General features: G+C 29.3%; 2 protein-coding genes across 2 annotated transcripts; one reads left to right on the top strand and one right to left on the bottom strand.

Annotated features, from left to right (window-relative positions):
• Positions 1 to 1,425: 1,425 nt before the first annotated feature.
• Positions 1,426 to 5,742, top strand: LOC122527685 (sorting nexin-4-like). The gene is made up of 10 exons (XM_043652072.1): positions 1,426 to 1,772; positions 2,653 to 2,759; positions 2,896 to 3,112; positions 3,198 to 3,303; positions 3,389 to 3,498; positions 3,560 to 3,697; positions 3,852 to 4,062; positions 4,144 to 4,276; positions 4,384 to 4,498; positions 4,575 to 5,742. The coding sequence occupies exons 1-10, from the start codon at positions 1,695 to 1,697 to the stop codon at positions 4,623 to 4,625; spliced, it is 1,266 nt and encodes a 421-aa protein (XP_043508007.1). The 5' UTR covers positions 1,426 to 1,694; the 3' UTR covers positions 4,626 to 5,742.
• A 185-nt stretch (positions 5,743 to 5,927) lies between these two features.
• Positions 5,928 to 9,508, bottom strand: LOC122527687 (ribosome biogenesis regulatory protein homolog). The gene is made up of 4 exons (XM_043652074.1): positions 9,190 to 9,508; positions 8,842 to 9,094; positions 8,461 to 8,762; positions 5,928 to 8,346 (listed from the first exon to the last, which is right to left on the bottom strand). Exons 1-4 carry the CDS (start codon positions 9,336 to 9,338, stop codon positions 8,169 to 8,171), a joined length of 882 nt encoding a protein of 293 aa, XP_043508009.1. The 5' UTR covers positions 9,339 to 9,508; the 3' UTR covers positions 5,928 to 8,168.
• Between the last annotated feature and the right edge of the window lie 18 nt (positions 9,509 to 9,526).

Raw genomic sequence — 9,526 nt, 5'->3', positions numbered from 1 at the left:
TTATTGTCAAAAATTGAGTCATGCAAATGAGAAAGCTTTCAATTTAATAAATAATTTTCAGTGCAGATGTAACAACACAATTTATATTTTCTGAATTTTTTAAATTTCTATTACTAGTGGCGCTGCGGTGCAAATCTGCCTAAATCGGTATAGTAGGAAATGACATGAAAATGATAAGTGCCCCCGAAACATAGAACACGAAAAAGCATTGGAGGTACGGTCTATTCTAGTTAGTCAATGCTCCGATTTATCTTAATTAATTAATGATTAAATCTATTCATACATCTCTATAGTATTGCTATCTATTAAATTTTTCGGAAGTTTTAACCAAATATGTTAGATGACAGTACTTTACTTAGTCATGAACAAGGAACACGTTACTGTGCAACAAAGACAAAACTAGAAATTAGTTCCGTCATTTCACCGCTATATGGTGATACTGTTTCAATAACCATAAATCGATTAAATTTTTATTTTTAATAAAAATTAATTAAAAGGATTAATTTATGATCTTTTATAGCTACTAATTTTCTTAGATCTTCAGTTTTTCTTCCATGTTTCATTTAACCTATGGAATACACGTGTAAAGATTTTCAAATACGATTCAATTGATTGAATTAATAATTTAATTTCCGACAAACTATATTCGAAATTGTTACAAAATATATCGAAGACATAATTACAAGTGTATTAATAATTACAAGTCTATGCTAGCATTGACAATTATTACATGTCTTATTATTTAATTAAAAATATTGTATTAGATTATGTTACACTGGCTATTGCGTTACAGTATGTTACTCTATACCAATTTCTACTTTGTAATATAAACTATAGAAAGAAGATATTCTAATTATGTAAAACTTAATTTACAATATGTTTCATAATTAACTTTTACGAATATTAACAAATATTATTATATTTTTATAAACTTATCTTTATAAACCATTCACGTAAACAATATTATAATAAATTTAACCATTAATTATTAATCATTGTTATCTATATATATATATAATTAATTTAATAATAAATTTTCAAATTTCAAATTAATAGAATGTATTCATCTCAAGAAACATTTAATGTTCAACAAATTTAAATTCTTATTCCGTTGCATATATGAAACGCAACTACATAATTTCAAGAAAATTATCACTTTCCTCAAACGAACAAACAATATTAAGTATAATTACCTTCACTGTGTTTCTACGACTTTCAATTTCTTCCGAAACAAAAGGAAAGTTATAAATTTACTAACGAAATGTATTTAAGTACAAAGACGCGATTTCACACGCGCACAATAAATATTAAACTGACGCATGAGCAAATCACTCCACCCCCTATTGTCATCCTACGCAACTATTTCAAAAACTTCCGGTTTCGGTGGAATTCTTAAAATTCCCTAGAGCTTGATCGAAAACTGCATAAAAAGCGCTGTTATTTTGCAGAATGTAATTATGTTTTAAACAAGTTTTTTCCGCCGAATTAATTATTCGAATTGCAGTAAATATGCCAGGGGAACCAATAAAACGCCACCGGACGGACGTTTAAAAGGGAATTTAGCCTGGCGCAACGTACAGGGCTCCTCTATCGAATAAAGTGACACAGTCAGTAATGGAGAAAGTGGACGTGATGTGAAAGGCTTCGAAGTTCCTTCGCCGCTTCCGTAGATTTTTTTAGGCTGGCGCAGAATCATGGAAGAAGTGTTTCAGAACGGGAATTATCAGAGGGAGTCGAATGCGAACATGACTACTATGGAGACGCAAAAAGAGGTAAGAAACTATTCGATTACTCGACTATTTCAATTCGTCCGCCAAATCAATACGTCGTTCGACGCTATAATTTTGAACGCGTTCTCATTTGAAGTTTCTAGGAAGACCCTCGCACTATTTTCAAGAACTGCAAAATTACATTCGTTTAAGTTGAAGAAACGACAGATAACACTGAAAATGTACGTGTATTGCGAAAGAATCGAAATGACGCGCAGTGATTCTCATGTTTTGTTATTGTCGTTCTGAGTTTTTTTTCTTTTTTTTTCTTTTTGACTGACATTATCACGCGGCTTTACTTTTGATATATTGTAACTACGTTTCTGTTATTGTTTCATTTATATCACGTTTTTTTAATATATCAAATTGTTTTATATATTATACAATTTCATTACATGGATTAACTTTAATAAAACTATTTTCAAATGTTTGTACCATTTGAATACATGAAAAATAAATGGTGCTACATTGTTTGACGGAGATTATTTGTATTATTATGATAGAAAGTATGCATTTTTTATTTTATTTGAAAAAGTGTCGAACTAGGTCATGAATCATTCGGTTGAGCGTCACTGTATTATTGTTGGCGGTATCTACAGTGTGAAGGGTATTTAAACCTATGATATCCTAAATGGACATACAGAAATTTTAAGTTAGATATTACTAAATATCATTAGATAATCTGATAATAATAGTGCGAATTGAAAACATTAGTTAATAAATATGAAATTGTTGATTGTTGATATTAAAAATAAATTATGATTTATTTATTTGATTTTACTTGATGCATTTATTTCCATAAATTACTATACAAATACCTTAAAATGAAACAGTTATATCTCTATATTTTGATATTCATCGTTGTTTGTATTGTGTGTATTAGGACGTATTACTTGATCACATGGAAATCTCAATAGTTGAAACAGAAAAGCGAGCAAATGGAGCATTGAATTTAAGAGAGTTTTATACAGTCTACCTCATTGAGACTAAGTAAGTGAACTTTTATATTTTGATACATTTAATTTTCAATTATCTCTCCTTGTTAAAAAGTTATTTTGATATGTATTAAATATAATATAATATATATATATTATAGTAAGTATAATTTATAAAATAATCATTGTAGAGTTACAGATCCAGACTTTAAAGGTGCACTTACCAAAGTAAGTTCTCTATGGCGCCGGTACACAGAATTTGAACTGCTTCGAGCTTATTTAGAAATTTCTTATCCATATATTGTACTGCCTCCATTACCAGAAAAAAAAGTTTTATATGCATGGCAAAAAGTTACTACTGACACATTTGACCCAGATTTTGTTGACAGACGGAGAGTTGGTCTTGAGGTATATTATTTACATTTATTCATTTGTATCTTTTCCTTCATTTAAAAATATCTATTTAATATTTTATTCTAAATTTATTTCTAAGAATTTTCTATTGAGGGTGGCCTCACATCCTATACTATCTCGTGATGAGCATTTTATGGGATTTTTGCAACAAAAGGATGGTTGGAGAGAAAGCATTAAAGAGACTGGTAAATTATGTATATTATCAAAAAAATACATATCTTATTATCTACGTTTATTATGAATATTTTAATCGTTAATATGTTATGGCAGGTTATTTGCAGTTGGTAGAATCAAAATTAAAGGCACTGAGTGTAGCAGTGCGTTTACGAAAACCAGATAAGCGATTTGAAACAATAAAAAACTATGGAATTGAACTTCAGGTATACTTATTAATGAAAAAAAAAAAAAATTTGTATGATACATATTTATTTAATATTTCAGAATAATTTATGTAACCTACTTCGAGTACGTGCGCGACTTGTAGAAAAACAACATGGTTTGTACAAATTACATGCAAATTATGGTCGTGTGTTTAGTGAATGGAGTGCTATAGAAAGAGAAATGGGTGATGGGCTACAGGTATTTAAATTTATATATGTTATGAATATTAACATTTCTGCAAAAGTTAGAACGACCAATTTTTTTGAAAAAATTCTATGTGATAACATATAGTTAAAATATATTACAAGTATATATATTGCAAAGCGCACTGCATTACAGCCTGTTTTCTTAGAAATCTGGTCACTACTTGGATTCATTAGCAGCGACAATAGATACAACTCTTGAAGAAGAGGAATTAATAGCAGATCAGTTGAAAGAATGGTTGTTTGGTGCTTCTGCATTACAAGCAGTTGTCAAACGAAGAGAAGCTTTACAATTAGCCAAAGATGAAGCTCATGATGCTTTAACTGCAGCACTTGAACAAAAAGACAAAGTTATACAAGGTTTTGAAATTATTTGAAATACTATTACTATTAATTTTAAAAGTACGAAATCTTTTGATATAATGTAGTTTATTATTATAGGTAAATCAGGTTTAATGTCAAGATTATTTGTATCCGTGGATACGGAAGAAGTTCGTGAATTAAAAATGCTACAATTGGAACAAAGGATTGCACAACACGAAGAAGCTGTCAAACGAGTAGATGAAGATTTAAAGTAATGAATTTTAATTAAATACTTTATGTGTACTCATGTTATATAAAATATATAGTGTAAAACGGTGTATAATAAATTTTTTTATGTTTTACATGTAATATTTCTAGGTCTTTCTCAATTAAAGCAATGATGGACATAGAAAGATTTCAACATCAAAAAGTAGTAGATTTAAAAGAAATTTTGGCAGCTTACTGCATCTTACAATTTAAACTTACTAGAAAGGTAAAATTTTATATATTATTATTTAATTAGTTTGATATTTGCACAAATGAATCGATCTTTTTATAAATAATTGCAGGGACTGCAAGCTTGGCAGCATATCAAGAGTTGTCTAGAAAGTATGCCATAAAAATCTTCTCTCATTGAAACTGAGAGCTGAACAATAATTGTTCCACATCTTTCGTGCGATATACATTCCTATAATTGTAAGCTCACTCATACTGTACGCTTATTATTACATCAATGTACAAGATTGTTTCTATTATTTAATGTTAGATTAGATAATATTATATATACACACAATTCATGTTGGATATATAGTTATGTGAGACATTATTCAATATTTATATGTATTTAGTATGTTCTTGTTGTACGTATAAGACACAATTAATCAATTACGTGAATGTTCAGACAGTACTTAAGGGTAAGATTTGGGTGATTTATATACAATATAAATCACTGAATGAGTAAAATTTCTAGAAATATGAATTTATGAAATATAAATTTTGAATTATGAAAGTTGGAAATATCGTTGCTGTAACTTTTATATACTGTCTTCTATATGCTCAATAGGCTTCAATTTTATTGTCGTCGATTAAATTCCCGATTGTATCTTATTTATCGATACAATTGTTGCATTTATTTTTCATAATATTAGGAGGCTTAGCCTTATTGATAAATGATAAAATTTAAGATTTGAAATACTATTTTCTACATGTGAATAGATATGTTTTTCTACGTACATACCTGGTTTAATATGTTGTAATATGGTAGCTTAGAATCTATACTTTTTTCTTATCAGAATTTATTTTCGTTAACACATTTTGTAATGTACTGCATTTAAAATCGATGGATACCTATTACACCAATGTTAAAGTTTAAGAATTTCTTGAAATTTTGTCTTGCTTGATAAAGAAAGCTGTTCTTTCTTATCTGGTCTAATTTCGTTTCAATTAGGTAAATATAATATATTTAAAAGTACATCACACATACATATGTTTGCTCACTAATTCTTCTTATAATCCGTAATATAATTTAAATAGGTATGATAAGTTACATATTTACATGATAAGTTACATATTTCTTTTTCAATGAATATCTAATATATACAATATTTATAATGAATAATTAATGCCATTTGTAATAAGTAATTATCTCAAAGTTTATTGTAATACTTTTTGGCAACACAGTTAATTGTAAAAGAAATTCCTAATAATTTAAATAAAATATGTGAAACTATATTACAATCTATTGTTATAATAAAATATCTTCCCAATGGAAGTATTATATTATTAGTTTTGTTGCGTTGAATATTAAAAAAATTAAAATTAAATTCTTTCAAGAATCATAGAGAAATAAAGAAAATAGTGAGATACAGAATACTCTTCGTCCAAGGAAAGAGGGGATGGTTATAAATTAATTAAGAGACGAATAGTTTAATTGGACAGTTTATTACGTGTGCGCCGGTATAGAAATATTATACAAATTCGAAGACGATTCGAATAGATTACGAAAACGTTAGGTCTACGGTGTTGTTCCTTCCGAATCATATACATACAATACAAGGGGGTGGTGGTACGATTCTATACAACATCTAAACGAATCACCACTAAAACGAACCACTAATTAGCGACAACGAGGTTAGGAGCGAAAGGAAGGGGAGGGATAAAGGAGATATTTACAATTCAGTGCGTTTCCGTCACATGAAGTTCCGCACACTTTGGTATTAATCGAATGTACATACCTGCCTTTACAATATTTGTTACAACATAAATCGGGAGGGTAATGTGCTATCGTCAATGTTATTCGCATTTTTGTTTTTTTTTGTTTTTTTGTTTTTTTTTTTTTTTTTTTTTTTTTTTTTTTTTTTTTTTTTTTAATACGTAACTCGGTTATTCGTGTAATCAGTATTATGAATTAGCTGCGCCTGGCGGTACATCGTGACTCAAATTTATAGTGGACACAATTATATATACAGTGTGAAATATAGTCGGTCACTTTTTTTATTCACAACGATGCGGTCGAAGGAGCAGAGTTGGACATTTCTTCATCCCTTGTTACTTACTCGATAAAAAAAAAAAAGGTACGAACTGTTTTCTTCTAATAATAGAGTAGCCATTATTGACGATAAATTTTGTTAACAGAAATAACGTTAATAATCTGTCGTATGAATTGACGATCATGTAAATGCATAAACTGTATCTTGCAAAGGGTAAAATGAATTTTAATTGAATGACTTTTTTTATTATTGATAATTTGAATTCTTTTAATTCAATTCTTATTGATAATTTGAATTTTTCGATCATTTTGTCGATAAGTGAGGTTTAGCGTATACCCTTTACGCAAAAACTTCATTTTTCTGTAGGTTAGATTCATTAAGAAATATTATTTGGTATGTTATTTAGAACAATTGTTTGTAATCGAACAGCTGACAACAGTTTCTTCTAATTAATGTTTATTAATCATTCAGATATTTACAACAATTTACTTGATAAAAAAATCGTTTGCAATAATCGTGCATTTTTATCATGTAGAAATATTATAAGCAATACGCATATGTATCAGTAATTAGAGAACAACATTCTCATCAATTGAAATATTCAATTTCTTTTACTTTTTCCTGAAAGAAAGAGAATTGTATCGTAAAGAAAAGAGCTATCGTAGAAATATTGAATATTCGTTTTTCGCGCTTATTTTTCATTTACGCCGATTTACAACGTGTCCAACTTTGTCGATGACGCTGCCTCGTTGTTTTCTTTTCATCTTTGTTTTCCTATTGCGATAAAAAAAAACATTCTTTGGTCGTTCGCACTGGCTGAAATGATACTCGGAAGAAATCGCGGTACTCTGAGAAATCGAAAAATCGAATTGAAACTCGTTCGTCAATGAAATTACTGCACCTCGATGCAGAACAGGAATTTCAGACATATCTTCGAGCGCTTTTATATCGATTCGTTCAAAATCTGAAAACGTTAATACGTTTACGATGTTAACGCAACACCCTGACCTTGGAAAATTTGTTATCATGCTTATTGCACCCCTTCACCTATGAACGACACACTGAAATTGCACAAACAACAAACAAACGAATTAATTGCCTTCCTAATTTATTAAATAGTTAAATAATCGAGTTCCTATATACCTAAAAACGATAATTAATGACTAATCTTCTCGTGTCCATCTCGAAATTCTTCGATCAAAATTTTGTCGGCTCAACACAATTTCAGTGCATAAGGGCGAATTTTATTTAAAAAGAAAACGTCATTACAATTGCAAAATTATAACGTTAATAATAATAATAATCAACCCAGTTTCCTCCTTTTTTTCGAATATTTTCTCGCATAATTTGGAAATTACAATAATTGTGTTATAATTTATCCTTATCCCATTATTCAATGATTCGATTATCCAGTTTCGTGGAGAAATTAATTTCCTACAGGGGCGTATTTCATTTGAAAATATTGGCGCAATGTTTTGTGTACTTTTGTTCGCCTGACATCATCGTTTCGCAATAAACGAGCAATTATTAAATCGACAATTATTCGATTGTCGATATCCTTCGTGGATCATTATACACATTCTACCTGAGATTTCTCGCGAACGTGATGTGTTCATTGAATTCCTCTCGTTCGCGATTTAAAAAAAAAAAAAAAAAAAAAAAAAAAAAGGAAAGTTACTTTGGCACAGAAAAGTCTTCACGAAGTATCTTAGTGTTGCTTTTCAAAACATTATCTGCCAGATTGGTATTTCGTTTTTTCTCCTCTTGTAAATTTCTTGGAACTTCTTCAGCTTTTCTTTTCATACCTGGAACTTGTTTGGCAATACCCTTTGCATCTTTTTCTTTTGGTAACCTTTCATATTAATGAAAAATTTTATACAAATTATTTATAGAAATATATAGAAATAATCTATAGAAATATATAGAAATAGACATATAGAATATAATAATGCAATACAGAACATACCTATTTTGGAATTTGCCAAGAGATGCTGTTGATGCACGCGCAATAGTCATGGCTTGTGAAAGTTGTTGTGAATCAGCAAAATGTTCTTTAGTAGGAAGTCCTACTTTCGGAATTTTTATATTTTTTGCTTTGGCAATATTGCGCAATCTCTGTAATTCATTCTTAGATTTTCTCTCTTCCTTTGCTGCTTTTGCATCTGCAATAGGATTTTCTGCAGCTTTACTTTTATTGTTAATTTCTATCAACCATTTCTTCTGTTTTATGGCTTTGTTACGTTTATAACCAAAAGTAGGTATCCACTTCTACAAAAATATTAAGATATAAGAAATAAATGCTTCAAATACTAATAAATCAAATCCAATTAAAAAATTTGTAACTCACTTGTAGTTCTTCATCCCATTTAACTTTAGGTTTATTTTTCCGTTTAATGCCTTTCTCTTTAGCAAACTGTTGCCATTTTGTTAAAGGTCTTGCTTTTGGAATTTGTCGAGCTCGTGGCAATATAAATTCTTGTTTGGGTAATTTGGCTACTATTACCTCATCAACACGTTCCACTGGCAGTTCCCATATTTTATTAATCAGTATTTGTACATTGTCCCTTGTCAAACTCCTCAGATATTCTTCTGGCTGTGATCTACAAAATATAAATAACACACATGTGTATTAATATAATTAATTAACACACGTGTATTTCACTTCAAGATAAAAATTATGGAAGAAGCTTTATACTTTAATGCTTTCAAATTTAAAGCGTTATAATCTAACGCTAAAAGAGTTCCTAAATCTGTTTCGATTTCTGTATCTTTATTTACTACTGTTGACTTATGGGTATTTTTCTTTTGAATGTCATTTTGTAAAATTGAATTTACAACATCCATCCCGCCGATTGTTCTTTTACTTTATATAATCTTTAGAACAGAATTTTATGACTTTGTCTTCGTTTATTTAAATCGCAAATAATTTTATTCCTTGTTCGATCCCACAACTTTCAGAACGAAGTATAAGAAATCTGTTCCTTGACCAGAGCATGTCTCGGAGCATGTGCTTGACCAAAGCATGTCTCGGA

This window comes from Frieseomelitta varia, unplaced genomic scaffold (assembly GCF_011392965.1).
Source record: "Frieseomelitta varia isolate USP_RPSP 00005682 unplaced genomic scaffold, Fvar_1.2 scaffold_23, whole genome shotgun sequence".
NCBI classification, from domain to species: domain Eukaryota; kingdom Metazoa; phylum Arthropoda; class Insecta; order Hymenoptera; family Apidae; genus Frieseomelitta; species Frieseomelitta varia.
Note: the sequence above shows the minus strand (reverse complement) of the source record. Positions and strands in the feature narration are given on the sequence as shown.